This window comes from Ornithorhynchus anatinus, chromosome 2, assembly GCF_004115215.2.
Source record: "Ornithorhynchus anatinus isolate Pmale09 chromosome 2, mOrnAna1.pri.v4, whole genome shotgun sequence".
Taxonomy (NCBI): domain Eukaryota; kingdom Metazoa; phylum Chordata; class Mammalia; order Monotremata; family Ornithorhynchidae; genus Ornithorhynchus; species Ornithorhynchus anatinus.
This window is the reverse complement of record NC_041729.1, coordinates 17,582,049-17,599,378: the sequence shown is the minus strand read 5'-3', so window position 1 is coordinate 17,599,378 and position 17,330 is coordinate 17,582,049. Positions and strand designations below refer to the sequence as shown.

General features: G+C 39.1%; 1 protein-coding gene across 1 annotated transcript in view; it reads left to right on the top strand.

Annotated features, from left to right (window-relative positions):
- KNTC1 (kinetochore associated 1) overlaps nucleotides 1-17,185 on the top strand; it is a 74,644-nt gene extending 57,459 nt beyond the window's left edge. The window contains exons 49-64 of the mRNA XM_029058528.2: nucleotides 583-656; nucleotides 1,460-1,670; nucleotides 1,783-1,892; nucleotides 2,574-2,620; nucleotides 3,176-3,251; nucleotides 3,709-3,827; nucleotides 4,830-4,965; nucleotides 5,259-5,354; nucleotides 7,394-7,450; nucleotides 8,631-8,685; nucleotides 10,723-10,786; nucleotides 12,961-13,090; nucleotides 13,977-14,066; nucleotides 14,624-14,769; nucleotides 15,804-15,894; nucleotides 16,735-17,185. Coding sequence (XP_028914361.1) covers nucleotides 583-656; nucleotides 1,460-1,670; nucleotides 1,783-1,892; nucleotides 2,574-2,620; nucleotides 3,176-3,251; nucleotides 3,709-3,827; nucleotides 4,830-4,965; nucleotides 5,259-5,354; nucleotides 7,394-7,450; nucleotides 8,631-8,685; nucleotides 10,723-10,786; nucleotides 12,961-13,090; nucleotides 13,977-14,066; nucleotides 14,624-14,769; nucleotides 15,804-15,894; nucleotides 16,735-16,758 — 1,526 coding nt within the window. The 3' untranslated portion in view covers nucleotides 16,759-17,185. The remainder of the gene's footprint in view (nucleotides 1-582; nucleotides 657-1,459; nucleotides 1,671-1,782; nucleotides 1,893-2,573; nucleotides 2,621-3,175; nucleotides 3,252-3,708; nucleotides 3,828-4,829; nucleotides 4,966-5,258; nucleotides 5,355-7,393; nucleotides 7,451-8,630; nucleotides 8,686-10,722; nucleotides 10,787-12,960; nucleotides 13,091-13,976; nucleotides 14,067-14,623; nucleotides 14,770-15,803; nucleotides 15,895-16,734) is intronic.
- Nucleotides 17,186-17,330: the final 145 nt, after the last annotated feature.

The window sequence follows — 17,330 nt, the reverse complement described above, 5'->3', positions numbered from 1 at the left end:
GGAGCCCTATACTAAGTGTTGGGGAGAGGAGAAGATAACAGACCTATTACCTGCCCACTGCCTGCTTACAGCCTAGTTGCTGTGCCATAACCTCATGACCTGGCAGGCGGTAGACTTGAGATCCACTATGCTTTTCATTGCCCATCTATGCCAGGACTCCAACCTGCCCACCTTTCAAAACATCCTTGGTGGTTCTGTGGATTGGCAACCTTCCCCACTGATGGCCTAGTCCTAGCAATCACAGCCGAAACCAAAACTCAGGTCTCTTGTTCCCAGAGCCCTGATCTTTCCAGTGAGCCAGGGACCTGTATTAACGTGCCATAAGGCATTACAAAGTGTGAACAAGTCTTATTGCTTAATGAAGTGGGACTAACAAGGACACAAACGCGCAAATGAAAATACCTAGATGTGCAACAACAGAAAACACAACTTTGCAGAAATGCGGAAAGGTGCTTATGGGTGGATAAGGAGTATTCAAGAAAGTAAAGTAAGCTTGAAAAAATCATTTCAGTTACCTGACAGAAATGACTTATAACTTGAACCTGAGCTCTAACTTTATCACCTACTTTTTTTCCTATTTAGGACCTGACAAGATTAGTGCATGGAAATTCAGTCTTCATTTAGCCGAGAAATGGCTAAGGAATTCTCCAGCTGAGGTCTGTTTTCTGGATTTCAGGTTTGATGTCTGAATGCTTATAATAATAACAATAATAATAATAATAATGGCACTTACTATGTGCTGAGCACTGCACGAAGCGCTGAGAGTAGGTAAGGGATAATCAAGTGGGACACAGTCCCTGTCACACATGGGGCTTGCAGTCTATTTAGGAGGAATGTAACCCCCTTTTTACAGGTGAGGAAATTGAGGCCCAGAGCTGCGAAGTGGCTTGCCTAAGGTCATCCAACAAACAAGTGACGAAGCTGGGATGAGTTAGAACCCAGGTCCTCTGATTCCTAGTCTCATGCTCTTTCTACTAGGCTGTGCTGCTTTCTAATAATTATGGTATTTGTGAAATGCTTACTACGTGCCAGATACTGTACTAAATGCTGGAGTGGATACAAACAAATGGGGTTGGATACAGTCCCTGTCCCACATGGAGCTCACGATCTCAATCCCCATTTTACAGATGAGGTAACTGAGATTCAGAACTGTGAAATGACTTGCCCAAGGTCATACAGCAGATAAGTAGAAGAGCTAGGATTAGAACTCATGACCTTCCGACTTCCAAGCCCATGCTCATCCACTATGCTAAGGTGCTTCTCTAATAGGAGATTCTAATAGGATTCCCCGGTTCCCCTTTTAGCACTGGGAAGGGGTCGGGCAGTCGGGAGTTCAGTTTGCAAGTGGGAGGGACTTAAGGACCAAGTGGGTCAAGAAGTGGGCTTTGAAGGTGTCAGTTATCCAGGTTTAGTCGGAGGGCATTACAATACACGATATTCTCTTTGCCATTTTTTGAAGACTGAATCTCATGACAAAGCCGAAGCTCTGCTGAAAAAACTACGCATTCAGTACCAGACATCAGCCACTGAAACTGTGTTAATTACCCACAAGTTGAACACCGCCGAATATTTGAAACTGTCAGGAAAGCCAGCTCATCTTATTGTCAGCCTTTATGAGCATAGCAGCATTGATCAAAGAATTAAGAGTCCAACGGGCCAAGATTATCCTGGTTAGTGCAAACCTACATCTGGACTGAGGGGAAGAGGAACAAAATCTTCTTTATTCTCACTAATCCGTTGTCAAAAACATTTGTTTTTAATTACTTTAATATGTGTCTGTAGATATTCATGCGGCTGCCAAGGAAATTGCTGACATTAACAGTGTGAACTTAGAGAAAATCAGGGATAAATTGCTGGAAAAATGGCTCTGTCCAAATAGACAGACTGGTGAGGTAAGTAATGCATATCCGAGTGTCCGTTAGTGACGATTCAAAATGAAGATCTTCTGACAATCTGAATTCAAGCAGGAACTGTCCATACTTACATAAATAACGTTTTTCATTGTAAGCATGAAATGCAAGACATGATGTGGGTTTGAATCTGTAAGTCCCTAAAAAATTAAAAATGCAGTCCTTTTCACTTCAACACCTGCAACCATGTTCACCACAAAAAGAAAATTCAGAAATGATGAAGATAGCCTCCATGTTTGAAATGATCTCCTTTTAGATACGAATCATTTTCTGCCCAATTTATTGAATTCACCCTGATTAAATGTTCTTCTAAATGCTCTTTTTATTTTTTTGGTGATAAACTTATTAGTCACCGAAATTGCAGATGATTTATGCAAGGACACTCTTAAATGAACAAATAAAAAATTTCTACAGTTATTCCTTAGTGCCAGGCAGGACTGTGGAAAGGAGTTTTTGGTCCTGTGTCCACCAAGGCAAATCTAAATTTATGCAGTAGGGTGGTGGACCTACATAGGGCTGAAGTCCATATTTTCCCATCTCAGTATGTCTTTTCTATGTGCTACTTGAATGTGAAAATCACACTTAGAAGCCAGCAATTTTCAAGAAGGCTTAATATTAAGTAGGAGTATTTTTTTCAGTGTGTCATATATTTTGTTTTTAAAGAAATCAGCAGACTTCTTGGATCTTCAGGGGGATGAAGAATTTAGAAGGTACTTTTTTCCATTCCCACTCCTTTGAAATTTTGGCCAAGAATAATTATGTAAGAATGTGCTTAAGTAACATCTTCTCACCAAGGAATCTCATAGCTTTATCATATAGTTTTTGGAAGTGTTCAAAGAATGAGAGTTATGTTTTTGATACAGTTCTTTCAGGAATCTTTTCTGAGGTAAGGAGAAAAGATAAACTGAATCCTACTATCAATTAATTTATTTAACTAGACACACAATGCTTACCTAGATGAGTCAATCGTTCAGTAAGTTTTATAAAACTAACAGCAAGATATGTAAAGATAACTTTGTGTGCAGAGTCCCAACTTAATTTAAGTAATTAAATACTTTAATCTTAAAAAATAGCCTTTAGTATTTCCCTTAAAAATTTTTCCGTGGGCCCATTGTTGATTTTCTTATGGTAGTTTCTTGAGATGCTTTTGGTTTTTTTAATCCCTTTTCCTGTGTGGGAATTTAAATGAATGTATTGTGCGTAATCTAATATCGTGATTTCATTAAGTGTGAATTAACGTTTTTAAAACGTCTTTTTTTTGACAGAGTGATTTATCTTCTTCAGCCACTACCTATAGATTATAGCTCCAGGATGCTGTATGTAATTGCAACGTCTGCATCTGTAAGTGGATAGAAATTCTGTTTGAAACTCCCTCTTCTTCATTTTATGTATTATATTTAATAAATTAAAAGATCTGCAACATGCAAAATCATGACCAGTTTACAAAACATGGCTTGCTTAGGTGTAGTCTCACCCCCACTGAGGTTGAAATTTTTAAGGATGTGATCTCAGTGCTTCCTCCTTTGGAAAATCTGTCCACTGACTAGATTCTACCACCATGTTTCAAACAACCAATCTGACAGGTGCTCTTTTCCACCGTATGAGTTTTTGCTTTATAGTGGGAAAATGTCGCTAGATTTCTACTGAAATAGGAAATCTGCCTTCTCTGCAACTGAACTCTCATTCTCATTGGTAATTGATAATGAAATTTTGGACATTTTTGAAAAACAGAGTCTTGTTAGAGTTTTGTTGCTGGCATGAGTGAATATTGACAAACAACTTTTTCCCCCCCCGTCAGTCGATTGGTGTGAATCAGTTGACGTTTGCCCATCGGAGGCGAGCTCTTCAATGTCTCCTGTACTCGGCGGACACAGAAACGATTGAATCTGTCTTCAAAAAACCCATCGAAGAAGTCAAGTATGCTGAATTTTCTTAGTCAACTGTATTTTTTTCTTCAATTTGGCAGTTAATTCTGCCCCGTAATTTGGGCAAAAATGGATTTCATGAGGTTTTGCTAACATGTCTTTTTTTACTTCTTTACTGATCCATTACAGGGAGTGCTATAATGTCGTTGTTTCTCAATTAACCTCATGTTATGGGGAAAATCGCATTTTAATAATCATCATTTCAGTGGGGATTAATGAGTTGTGAGTAGACAGTTACCTTGCTGGGAACCAGCATGACTTAGTGGTTAGGGCACGGGCCTGTGTGTCCCAAGGACCTGGATTCAAATCCTGACTCCGCCCTTGTCTGCTGAGTGGCCTTGGGCAAGCCATTTAGTTTTTCTGTGCCTTAGTTACTTCATCTATAAAACGGGGATTAAGACTGTGTCCAAATTGATTAGCCTGTATCCACCCCAGTGCACAGCACAGTGCCTGGCACATAGTAAGACACTTAACAAATACCTTTAAAAAAAATTACTACCATGAATGACATTTTAAAATAAAAATTTCTGTAGTATAGAATATTTCTGTGCACCACTATTAGAATGTTTTTCAACCTTGTCTCTCATTACTGTTTTAATGCATTAAGTACTGTTAAGAAACACAAAGAACTGTTCCATTCGATACAGGGAGACAGAGATTGGTAAGTGAAGTAGTATCGGGCTTGGACAGATGCACTGTGAACAATCATTTCTATCCTGAATCTACCTGTGCCAATTTATGATTTATGCTATATACTAAAATAGAGAATGTTCTGCCCACAACATGAGTCTAATTCTTCCATCACGTAATGAAAATACATGATGTGGCAGAACAAGTTGATCTTGATTTTCTTTTGATCCTAAATATGTACTTGGTCCATCAGTTATAAGTCCCAAGATCCATAACTTGTGGAACATGCCATTTCGCCACCGTTGAAAATTCCCATTGCATCCGGTTGGTATTTGTAATAATCCATTCTCTCTGTCCTTTTCAGATGTTTTCTCAAATGTATAACGTTTCTGGCAGAGTTTGAAACTTTGAATATCCCATATACGTATGAGTCATTTCACAGTAGCCCTAAAGAAGGAATGATTAAAGGACTATGGAAAAACCATAGCCATGAGCCAATGGTATGTATTTAGAGCAAATCGGCCAAATTAACCCAGGATTTCTGGGTCTTTTTGAAGAGCACAATTACAAGAGAATTCTGCAATCAAGATTTTTTTTCTACATGATCTGTAGAAGAATCTTAATTGAAAAATTGGTATGCAAAAATAAGGTTAATTTATGCAGAATTTCTGAATATGTTGGAAAAATGATTCAGTTTTCATGTGTTGAGCATCCTCTCTCCGACCACAAGATGAAATGCTTGTCCTTGAATTACTAGTGTTTTGCATTAATATTTTTTCTCCTTTGTCTTCAGGCTGTAAGACTGGTTGCTGAACTAAGTTTAGAATACAAAGTGTATGACCCTCAGCTTTGGAATGGATTGTTGCAAAAGTTACTTGGATTTAATATGGTAAGACTTCATCTACCAGCCATTCTGGATGTAATGATAGGCAGTTGTAGTCCCGTGGAGGATTGAAAAATTCAGATTCTGTGAGGCCCCAGACAATCAATCAGTGATATTTATTGAGCGCTTAATGTTGGTATGTGTTAAGCGCTTACTATATGCAGAGCACTGTTCTAAGCGCTGGGGTAGATACAGGGTAATAATGTCCCACATGGGGCTCACAGTCTTAATCCCCATTTTACAGATGAAGTAACTGAGGCACAGCAGCGTGGCTCAGTGGAAAGAGCATGGGCTTTGTAGTCAGAGGTCATGAGTTCGAATCCCACTCTGCCACTTGTCAGCTGTGTGACTGTGGGCAAGTCACTTAACTTCTCTGTGCCTCAGTTCCCTCAAGTGTAAAATGGGGATCTAGATTGTGAGCCCCACGTGGGACAACCTGATTCCCCTGTGTCTACCCCAGCGCTTAGAACAGTGCTCAGCACATAGTAAGCGCTTAACAAATACCAACATTATTATTATTAAGTGACTTGCCCACAGTCACCCAGCTGACAAGTGACAGAGCCAGGATTCAAACCCATGACCTCTGACTCCCAAGCCCGTGCTCTTTCCACTGAGCCACGCTGCTTCTCACACTACTTCTCATGCTGCTTACTGTGTGCCGTACTGAACGCTTGGGAGAACACAATACAACAGAGTTGGTAGACATGCTCCCTGCCCACAATGAGCTGACAGTCTAGAGGGGGACCCCACTCCTACCTTTGCTTTTTGGGTGATCCCCTGCTCATCAGCAACAGCCCACTCACTGGTTCCTTCTCCACTCTCTCTCCAACCTGAGAGTGTTCTATTGCTCCCCAGCTACTTTCCTAGCCGGGGAGCAACCAATCCCTAACTCTGGTGTCCCACCCTCTACGTCCTCTAGACGGAGCTCTCTGTGGGCAGGGATTTTCTCTCTTTATTGCTGTATTGTACTTGCCAAGCGCTTAGTAAAGTGCTCTGTACACAGGAAGCACTCAGTAAATACACTTGAACGAATTGTGGGACTGCTGCGGCTGCTTCTGCTCCCTGGAGCACAGCCCCTACTTTTCATCCTCACTAGGACTGTCTCCCCTCACCCCCAACCCATTCACTCTGTTTGCCATCTGGTAGGGGTCAAAAATCCACAAAAGCCCCAAATCTGCAAATTTCTCTGTCCTAAACAGTGCAGATTTTCTATCTACTCTGCCTTTTTTTTAAGCTCCAGAGAATTTGTTTCAAACATGGTTGATGATTTTCTTAATGCCAAGTTGTAGGTGTTTTGAAATCTAGCAGATTTTGTAGCTAGTCAGAACTTTGAGACAAATCATCTATAGTGGGAAGCAGCATGGGATAAATCATCTTTAGTAGGACAGAGCACAGACCTGGGAGTAAAAAGGTCATGAGTTCTAATTTCGGCTCTGCTACTTGTCTGCTCTGTGACCTTGGGAAAGTCACTTCACTTCTGGGCCTTATGTCCGTCATCTGTAAAATGGGATTGAGACTGTGAGCCCCACGTGGGCCAGACAGTGTCCAACCTGATTTGCTTGGGTCCATCCCAGCGCTTAGTACAGTGCCTGGCACATAGTCAATGCTTAACAAATGCCATTATTATTATTATTATTTGATAAGATCTATGTCCCAACATCTAAATGAAAATGCAAATGCAACAAATGGTGCAAAATATGGAAAGTAACTCTTCAAAAGATGGTTACTTTTTCCAGTCACCAAGAGTGTGTCTGGTAATCCCTAGACTGTAAACTCGTTGTGGGCAGGGAATATGTCTGTTTATTGTACTCTCCCAAGTGCTTGGTACAATGCTTTGCACACAGGAAGCACTCAATAAGTACAATTGAATGAATGAATTAATAATAATAATGGCGGTATTTGTTAAGCGCTTCTAAGCGCTGAAGAAGAAACCAGATAATCAGATTGGAAAAGTCTAGTATTATTTTAAGGAAAATTTCAACTCCATTGTCATTGGAATGCTGCACAGTGTTAAAATCCTTATTTGGGGAATTTGTGTGTTTCAGATCAATTATCTAAGAAATGTTTTAGCGGCAATTTCCAGTGTCCATTCCTTGTGGCAGGTATGCACATTTTAAAAAGCCAAAACACCCTTTTGGTATTTATTTTATTAAATAGGGCAGTGTAATAGTTATAAGCAGAGTCTACTGCATTTTAACTTAGAAATGAATAATCTGTTCTCCTACAAGGCAGGGGTTATGTTTTTGAAGCACCCTCCACCCCCTACCACTCCCCATCTGTTAAAGAAAGCTAATGTTATAGTTTATAAATCAAGATTGATGCCATGGGAGAGTACATGACCATTTCCTCTAACACTGCTTTGTGTCTTTTGAAAATCACAAATTTATTTAAAAATAGCTTTCTCCAACTGTCCAGTAGCATTCTATTTAAAACACACATTATGAGAAACTGATTGTACCTTATTTTCATCCCATTATCAACAACAAAATCTTAGTGTGCCCGTACTTTTTACAAAGACTACAAACAAATGTCATGTTCTCTAGACACAATTGATTTATCTAAAAGCATGAGACTAAGGGCAGTCCGAATGTACGACTGTTCTTGAATCAATAAAATTTCCCTTTTTCTTAGATGGGAAATGGTTAAGGTTGTTGTGTCCCTATAAGTAAGGGCAAAAATACCGGAAAATGCTTCAAATAGTATTTAGTGAATCTTATGAACTTTTATTTTGCAGTGAAATGCTGCATGTCCTGTAGAGGTCATTTTTTATATCGTTCCTGGGATCAGCAGTGAAATAAAACTCTCTACCCTGCTTAATGTTCATGTTTACACATTACACATTAGTTTCACATATCACTGGATAAGCACAGACATCCTGGAAATTAGGAATAATTTGAATCAGGAGGAGAGAGTGTTGATTGTGAAGAATCCCTTTAGTGGCCTAAAATTTGTTCCACAAGCACTTAATTTACTTCCAGGAAGAAGAGCCCTTATTTGTGGATCTAGTATGGGCTAGGGAGATGGGGCAGTTTTCCCACTGGGGAAATGGGTCTGAACCCATGAGTTATATTGGTTCTAAGTTCCCACCCCAACTGAATAGCTCTATTGCATGGACTGGGAGGTCAGATCCTCCTCGAGTATAGAATCCAGAGCTATTAGTCTAAGTCGGTCTATACAGAGTCCCTTCTCCAGTCTGTATACTCCCTTCTAGAGAGTAATTTTGAAGCACCGGGGAGAAGAGGAATTCCATATGCTCTAACTATTCCAATTTGGTACCAACAGATTCCTTACTTCAGTAAATCTTGGCAACGTGTTATACTGATCCCACTCCTTTCAGGTATGTAAGTGGTTTGGCTTTATACGTTTTCCTCTTGCCATTCAGGCAGACCTCAGATTTTTGACACAATCGGTTCCTGTAAACCACTTGATAAGGTGAAATGTTGTAAGTCACAACCAGTTTTCTCAAAAGAGTAGTGTGTTAAAGGGAGGTTGGTTCCTGAATTGAGACTGGTTGCCCTATTTTTGCCAAAATTATCCACAATTGTGTCCTAAATTAAGTATATATGAGTCGTTTAGCTGTATTAATGCATTTACATTGCAAATAGCAATCGTATTGATATAAAAATTATAATAATATCTAAGCAGTAAGCTTGTTGTGAGCAGTGAATGTGTTTATTGTTATATTGTACTCTCCTCAGCGCTTAGTACAGTGCTGTGCACACAGTAAGCGCTCAAATGAATGAATGAATAATTGTGGTTTTTGTTAAGCGCTTACTATGTACCAAGCACTATACTAAGTGTTGCGGTAGATGTAAGAAAATCAGGTCCCACATGGGTCTCACAGTCTTGAGTAGGAGGGAGAATAGGTATTGATTCCCCATTTTACAGATGAGAAACCAGAATCGCAGAGTTCATTCATTCATTCAATCGTATTTATTGAGCGCTTACTGTGTGCACAGCACTGTACTAAGTGCTGAGGAGAGTACAATTCAGCACACATAGAGACAATCCCTACAACAGTTTTACAGTCTAGAAGGGGGAGACAGACAACAAAACAAAACAAGTAGATAGGCTTCAATAGCATCAATATAAATAAACAGAATTACAGATATATGCACATCATTAATAAAATAAATAGAATAATAAATATGTACATATATACACAAGTGCTTTGGGGCGGGGGGTAGAGCAGAGGGAGGGAGTCGGGGAGATGGGGAGGGAAGGAGGAGCAGAGGAAAGGGGGGCTTAGTCTGGGAAGGTCTCTTTTAGGAGGTGAGTTTTCAGTAGGGCTTTGAAGGGGGGAAGTGTGCTAGTTTGGTGGATGTGAGGAGGGAGGACATTCCAGGCCAGAGGTAGGACGTGAGCCAGGGTAGATGGCGGGACAGGCAAAAACGAGGCACAGTGAGGAGGTTAGCACCGGAGGAGCGGAGTGTGACTTGCCCAAGGTCACACAGCAGATACCATGGTGGAGCCGGGATTAGAACCCAGGTTCTCTACCTCCCAGGCCCATGCTTTTTCCACTAGATCACCCTGCTCCTCAAAAAAAAAACAAAACAGTACGTAAATATACTACCGCATTACCCCACATACAGATGATCTAAGAATCACAGACAAATTTTGCCCCCTCCCACTTTATTTAATTTTCTTAACATAGTGTACATGTCTGGACCAATCACTTCTCTAGCGAAGCCTTTTCTCTCCCACTCCTCTGCCAGAGATGTCATAGCTGTAGGGCCGAGGGTGCGGGGGGAGAAGGTGGCAGTGACCCCTTCCCTTGATCTTGCAGCTGGGGGATTCATTCATTCATTCAATAGTATTTATTGAGCGCTTACTATGTGCACAGCACCGTACTAAGCGCTTGGAATGTACAAATCGGCAACAGAATGTTGCCTGAGGAGGTGGTGGAGAATGTTGTGGTCGCAGTGAAGAGGGTGGAAGGGAGGGTCGCACAGTAGCCGGGAAGCAAGGAATCAACTGGGAGCGAAGGAAGGGAAATTTTCATAGAGGAGAGCAGGTGAAGTGGCAAAGAGGCAGGGTTACAACTCTGATTTCCAGGTAAAATAAGCAAGGAGAATGGACGTGTCGTTTCTCCAATGAAGCCTTGTACTGCCGAAGGCAGTAAAAGAAGCCAGTGCCTTAGAGGAGGCTCCCATTTAGACTGTGAATTCCATGTGAGACGGACAGTGTCTGTCCTGATTATATTCTCTCTATCCCAGAGCTTAAAGTCAAACCCGGTGTCATAAAGGTGAAATAGGATGTTAATGTGGAAACATACAAAGTTTTGTTCTACGGAATGCTGTTGTGAGTCAAGGACTGCCCGAAGCAGTGATTTTTAGCAGCGTTATCACTTTGTGTTTTTGTGTTTTATACTTAGCTTCTTGTCCACCGAGCCCCACGCAGCTTCAGGACTGCTGTGAGAGTCTGGTGGCCCTTCTTGAGTAAGTGAAATATTAACTAACATATTTATGTGTTGAGGAATGGCTCAAAGAACTACTTAGGAAAATCCTTTTTAGTTTGCCTTGAATGAAAGGGAAAAAAAATCTCTGAATTCGATTTTTTGAGGCTAAGCATAACACTTATGAACTTTGTGTTTTGAAACACTCGTTTGTTGAGGTGTCATTCATTTGATATTCAGTAAATATGTATGTGGATAAAAATTGTAATTTTATGAAGAAGCAGTACAGCTTGATTTAATGTTTTCTAAATACCGAAAGAAGTTTTAAAAAGGATGTACACCCATTTTAAAACTTTTCGCCTAATTGAAAAAAAAAATTGCCAACCTTTTCACTTCTGCTATAACCCAGCCTGCACACTTCTTACTACAGCCCAGGCTGATTTACTCGCTGTGCCCCAATCTTGTCTATCTCGCCACTGACCCCTTTCCCAAGTCCTTCTCCTAGCCTGAAACTCACTCCCCCTCCATATACACCAGATCACCACTCTCCCCACCTTGAAAGCGTTATTCAGGTCACTTCTCCAAGAGGCCTTCCCCAATTAAGTTCCCTTTTCCCCGGCTCACTCCCCCTTCTGTATCGTCCATGCACTAGGATCTACGACCTTTGGGCATTTGATTGATTGATTGATTCAGTTGTATTTATTGAGTGCTTCCTGTGTGCAGAGCACTTGAGAAGTACAGTTCAACAACAAATAGAGACAATCCCTGCCTACAACGGGCTTACAGTGTAGAAAGGAGGAGGCAGACATCAAAACAAGTAAACAGGCCTCGGTAGCACCATTATAAATAAATAGAAATGTAGATATGTACACATCATTAATAAAAATACAAAGAATTATAACTATAAATATGTATGTATATATGCACAAGTGCTGTGGGGCAGGGAGGGGGAGCAGAGGAAAAGGGGAAGCTTAGTCTGGGTTATATTGATATTTGCTTTACCCTCAACCCCACAGCACTTATGTACATCTTTAAACAATCTGTAGTAAATTATATTAATGTCTGTCTCCCCTCTAGACTGTAAGCTCATTATGTGCAGGGAATGTCTGCTAAGTCTGTTGCGTCATACTCTCCCAAGCTCTCTGCACAAAGTAAGCAATCAATAAATATAATCAAAATCAATTCTCTTTTTTAGACAGTCCACACTATCTAAAAAGAAAGCTGTTATGGTCTAAAGTAACTAATTACTTAAACTTTATTAATCATGATTATTTCCAAAGTAAAGTTTCAGGGATAAGGGAAAGGCCCCAACTGTGGGGTAAATATCTTGGCATCAGATAGACACTCCTTATCATCATCATCATCGGTATTTATTGAGCACTTACTTTGTTCAGAGCACTATTCTAAATGTTTGGGAGAGTACAGTACAACAGAGTTGGTAGGTATGTTCCCTGTCCAAGATGAGCTGACCGTGGACTTTTAAAGCTCCCCTCCAGTTTTCCCCATCTTCTAAATGGGTCCTTTTAAGCTGCTCTTCCTGAGGTCACATTCTAACTGTATTTCACTCTTAACCCTCCCACTTCTGCCCATTTCATCACACTGTTTCCATCTTCAAATCTCCCCGAATACAACTCTCCTCATCTTCATTGTCATCCTGAATTCCCACCTTCACCAGGGGGCCTCTCTCAGCACTTAGTCATTTTACCCATGCTCGCAATTCTTTTATGTGTGTACTCAATTATGTAATTTCATCTTTATATATTCTTGCTGCTACTTGTTAGATCCTTGTTATTCCCACTAGTTGTAAATGACTTACCTGCCTGCCTTCCCCCATTAGATTGCAAGCTCCTCTTTAGTACAAACGTTTAATTCTGCATGTGGAGACAGAAAGAGGCAGGGATTTTAAGGAGGATAGGAAAGGGGAGGCATCAGGTTTCAGAGGGCTAACAATAAAGATAGCTTCCATTTGGGGCCTTTCCAACCCTGATTAGGCGCTTTCAGGTTGTGTCAAAGATGTGGGATGGGGGGGTGCAGCCCAATCAGTTCTGGTGGCCATTGCTCCCGTCACCCCCATAGCATTGATGCCACATCTTGTTTCATTTGCCTTTTCCCTAGGACTTAGTAGAGTTCTCATCTCACAGAAGGTCCTCAAGAAGTGTTGATTGGTTGATGTGTTATACTTTTAGTAACAATGTCTTTTTGCCTCATTCTCCGAAGGTGTCCTGTTTCAACTGATTTTGATGTGACTGGAGTTGCCAAGCAGTTTGTCCAGTTAGATTTGCCAGCTTTTGCTCTAGCCTGCCTGCTGCTGATGCCACAGTCTGAGAAGAAAGAGCAGCAAATTAAGGTAACCAGAAGATTTCATTGACTTTCTGATGAGCGGGGAAGGTATCATATTTTGCTGTTGTGGTGCCTGTCCCCTATAGAATGTTGCATTTTTCCTTTCATCACTTCAACACAAGTTTGGCTAATTTCCTTAACCAAAATTCTAAAATGTATGAACCATAAGGAACCAAAAAAATAGCTTTGCTTTGCCTGGATTCATTTTTATGTAGTTAATCCCATGCCGTTTTTCTGATAGAATAAAGACCCTAAGATAAATCACTCCTCCTTCCCTGAAGTTTGTCAATAGAACCAGATATTAACAAATGTCTGAATAAATCTTAAAGGAGAGTCATTTTGATATAACTTCTAAGAAACCCTGTCATCTGGTTTTGACTTCAATTATTTTCTTATTTTTGGCATTCCTCTCCATTATCTCTGAGTACTCCAGAATTTTCCTCCACTGTAATTAGGAACAAGGCTGACCATCTTTTTTTTTTGTAAAGATAGTACAGCACATCATGTCCTGTGCCTTATAAACGAGAAGGTATTTTTACAAAGAAAATATCTCTGATATTATGGATGGCTAGTTTCATTTTTGTCCACTTTTTGCAAATTTAATTTAAATATAAAGTCCATAGGGGAAATTTTTTTTTTCAAAAGTTAGTTTCAATGATATATTTCTAGGTATGAAATTCTTCCTATTGGTCCTGAGAATTAGGAAATGTCTGATTAAGCTGGGGGGGTTTTCCTGCCTTTCTTTGTCTTTGCTGATGGAGCTAACATTTCTTCTTTAAAACTTTCAGGCAGAAACCACTAAATTTCAGTTACATTGACAGAATTAGTTGCAAAGCTTTCTCTCCATTGTTTTTTTCTCCTAAAAAAACTCTTTACTTGTACTCTTTCTCTAGAATTTCCTTGATTTGTGCAATCCTGAGACTATTTTACAACAAGTGGATGAACATATGAAAACTGGGGAGCTAGCAGGGTTTGCATCCCAAGTAAGTGACAACTTCAGTACCTTTTCCCTCGTGCAGTTTGATCTAGTTAGGTAATTTGCCCCATATTAAGATTAGAAATGTTTTATTGCCCGTTTTCTAAAAACTCTGTAACTATTGGAGGTATGTAGGGAAAAGATAATCATCTTCTTATTTCTATAACAAGAAAGAAAAAGGCTCACTGCTGTGCTTTTTTTTTCTAATATGGCATTTAAGTGCTTCCTATGTGCCAGGCACTGTATTAAGTGCTGCAGTAGATTCAAGAAAGATTGAACACAGTCCCTGTCCCACGTGGGGTACACAGTCTTAATCCCCATTTTACAGATGAGGTAACTGAGGCCCAGAGAAGTTAATCGACCTGCCCGAGGTCACCCAACACACAAGTGATGGAGCCGGGATTAGAGCCCAGATCCTCTGATGCGCCATCAACCATTTGCTACAGAAAATTTAATCGCAAAATAGAGATCTAGTTTAGCATTAAGATTCTTTTGTTTAAAATAATCAGAAATAGTTATAAGTAGATAATGCAAAATGTAAGGGCAGCTTTCTTCATTTTGTAGATCAGGAGTTTCATTTTGACTGACCTCATAAACAAGAAGCAGTTTGAGATGTTTACAAAGACCGAATATTTACCACTCTTGAAGTTTCACATGGCAAATACCAATAAAGTGAAGGAAGTGGTGGATTACCTTGCAAAGGAGAATTGGTAAGATGCCAAAAATGTCTTATTTGGAAAACAAAAGAGCAAGAGTGCTAAAGCCTTTATTTGGAACTTGTCTTTTATCGTTCCAGGAAAAAGTTTTTACCTTTTTACTATAGCATTTTATACACATTAAAACTATAAAGATTGATCGTCCAGAAGAACTACACTGGAACTTCAGTACTCTTCCTTTCTTTCTGAGCTTTATGCATATGGAGTTGCAATCTTAAATGTGTTAAAGTCAATTTATATTCACTGCCAAATGGATAGGAAATAAAAGAACTCTAAGTAAGAAGCACGTTTCTATTCCTGTGGCATTCTCAGTAGTTACCGGTCTTCGTTATCAATATCAATCTTCTTCTATTAAGATAAACAGGACAAAGGAGATACACAAATGATTTAATCAGTGGTATTTTTTTTAGTACCTATTAAGTGTAAAGCACTGTACTTAGTAAATTCTAAGGAAAGTACAACAGAAGCAGAACATACATTTCCTGCCTTCAAGGATTTTACAATCTAATATCTGAAAATATAAATAACAAATGAATTATTTGTGCAAAGCAAAGGTGAGTTTAATGGTTGAAATTAGCAAACAGTCTCAGAAATTCAGAAAATCATGATCCCCTCATCTTTCTCTACCTGAAGCTAATTATAATGACCAAGTCTTACATGGCTAAAGAAACTATCCATTAGCTTAGATGTAGCAGTTAGTTAATAGAGAACAGTTGGAGTCATTTTTCTTTGCTGTAGTCTCTCCTTCTCCTCTAACCAAGGTGATATTCAGTGGATAGAGGATCCAGGAAATAAAAATGGCCTAAAAGGAAAAAAATCAAAGGGAATTTTAATAATTTTTTAACTATAAAGTGATCTAAGTCGCCATCCCTATTCTGCTACCCCATAATTGTTTGGCATCAAATTGTTTCTTCAGTGTTTTGCCTGCTCCTATTTTATATTCCCGAGCTCCAACAATGAAATAAGTATTAGTTCATGCTCTGACCATATTTAAGTTGCCAATATTCCTTTTTTCCCCTTTATTCTAGTTTGGATGGCATCTCAGCCGTCATAATTGAAAATTTAAAGCAAAGCGGCAAGCCAATTCCAGCTGATACAAGTGCATTTGAGATTGTGAAGGTAACTGAGACTAACCCATTATTTGTCCTATCTTATCGTTTGACAGACTAGGAATCGTAAAATAACTCACTGTTTTTAACGTAGTATTTTGCAACATGGCTTTGCTTTCAGAAGAAATCAAAACTATTTGGTAAGATATCTTCAATGAAAAGAGAGCCAGGTATACTGTGAGTTAATCAAGGCAGTTATAAGCAGTGAGATTAGCGTATTTCTACCCTAACAACTAAATCATGCCATACACCTCAACAGTTAAAGAGAAAGTTTATATTTCTGCAAATGACTTGTTCTACACTTTTTTTCATTAAGATTCTGTGTTGGATCCTTTTTTGCATTTTTCTAACTTTTCGTTTTTCAGAAGGCCAACAATATTGTGATGTTTAGTGTCACTGTCTGCCTTAGTGGTTCTCAGTGGTACAAGATTGCTTTTGTCAGACCAGTGAAGACCATTGTTTCATTTCACTGAAGAGAGAATAGCCAGTGAAGGGGCAAAATAAAACAAATCAGGGATAAGCAGTGGAAAGACGCCCAATGAAATGGAAGATTTGTGCAGTAAAAATTAACACTTGACTCCTTCCCACTTTGAGTTTGTGTAGCAAGGCAAGTACTTGCCTGTGTTCGAAAATAAAATGACTTATCGGTATTTCGTCGTTTAAGTTTTAACTAGAGGTTTTTATCAACTTGCATAAAAATGTAGTGCTGCTCTTTTTCTTATTTGGGCATTTCAGTAGTATGGTTGCTAGGAATTCCTTCAACTATTTTAGTTTGTGCAAGATGTCTTATTGAAAAAGCACCAAGAAATAATTAACATTCTGCTGTTTTGGTTTTTTTCTTCCCTTTCAGCTCTATCTAAGTGGCCTGAAGTAACTTAAGAGAAGCTGGGTTTTTTCCCAAGAAAGAAAATGGAGACTTGGATTCTAGTGTTCATTGGCAAGATATTTATAACTGCTTTTTATATTGCAAAATTTAAGAATGTAAATAAGAAATTCTGGAATATTTGTGACAATCACAGATACATTATGTTTCAAGGAACTTCAGTCCCTTACTATTCACTTGCAGAATTTCCAGGTATTTTATCAAATGTAATATTGCCTAAAGTTAACCTCCCACCAATTACGTGCTGTTTATGGAAGAATAAGGTTGGAATTCATAAGTATTAATTTTTGCCTGTTAGTCTTTATTCCTCTTAACATTAAATATAAGAAATGATATAAACCTTTTGCCCTTCACAATGGATTCAGGACATAACTTCCTGAATGTTTCAAATCTTAAATAAATGCATTGCTCTGTTATTGATTTTTGTATGGTAACTATTTTTATAATTGAAAAAGCAATTTTTGTGTTCTGAATTTTTAGCTCAAAATTTATTTGAGATTCAGAAGGTCAAATTGTTTTTTGATTTTTTTGGAATTTTGGGTTGCCTTTAATTCAGAAAATAC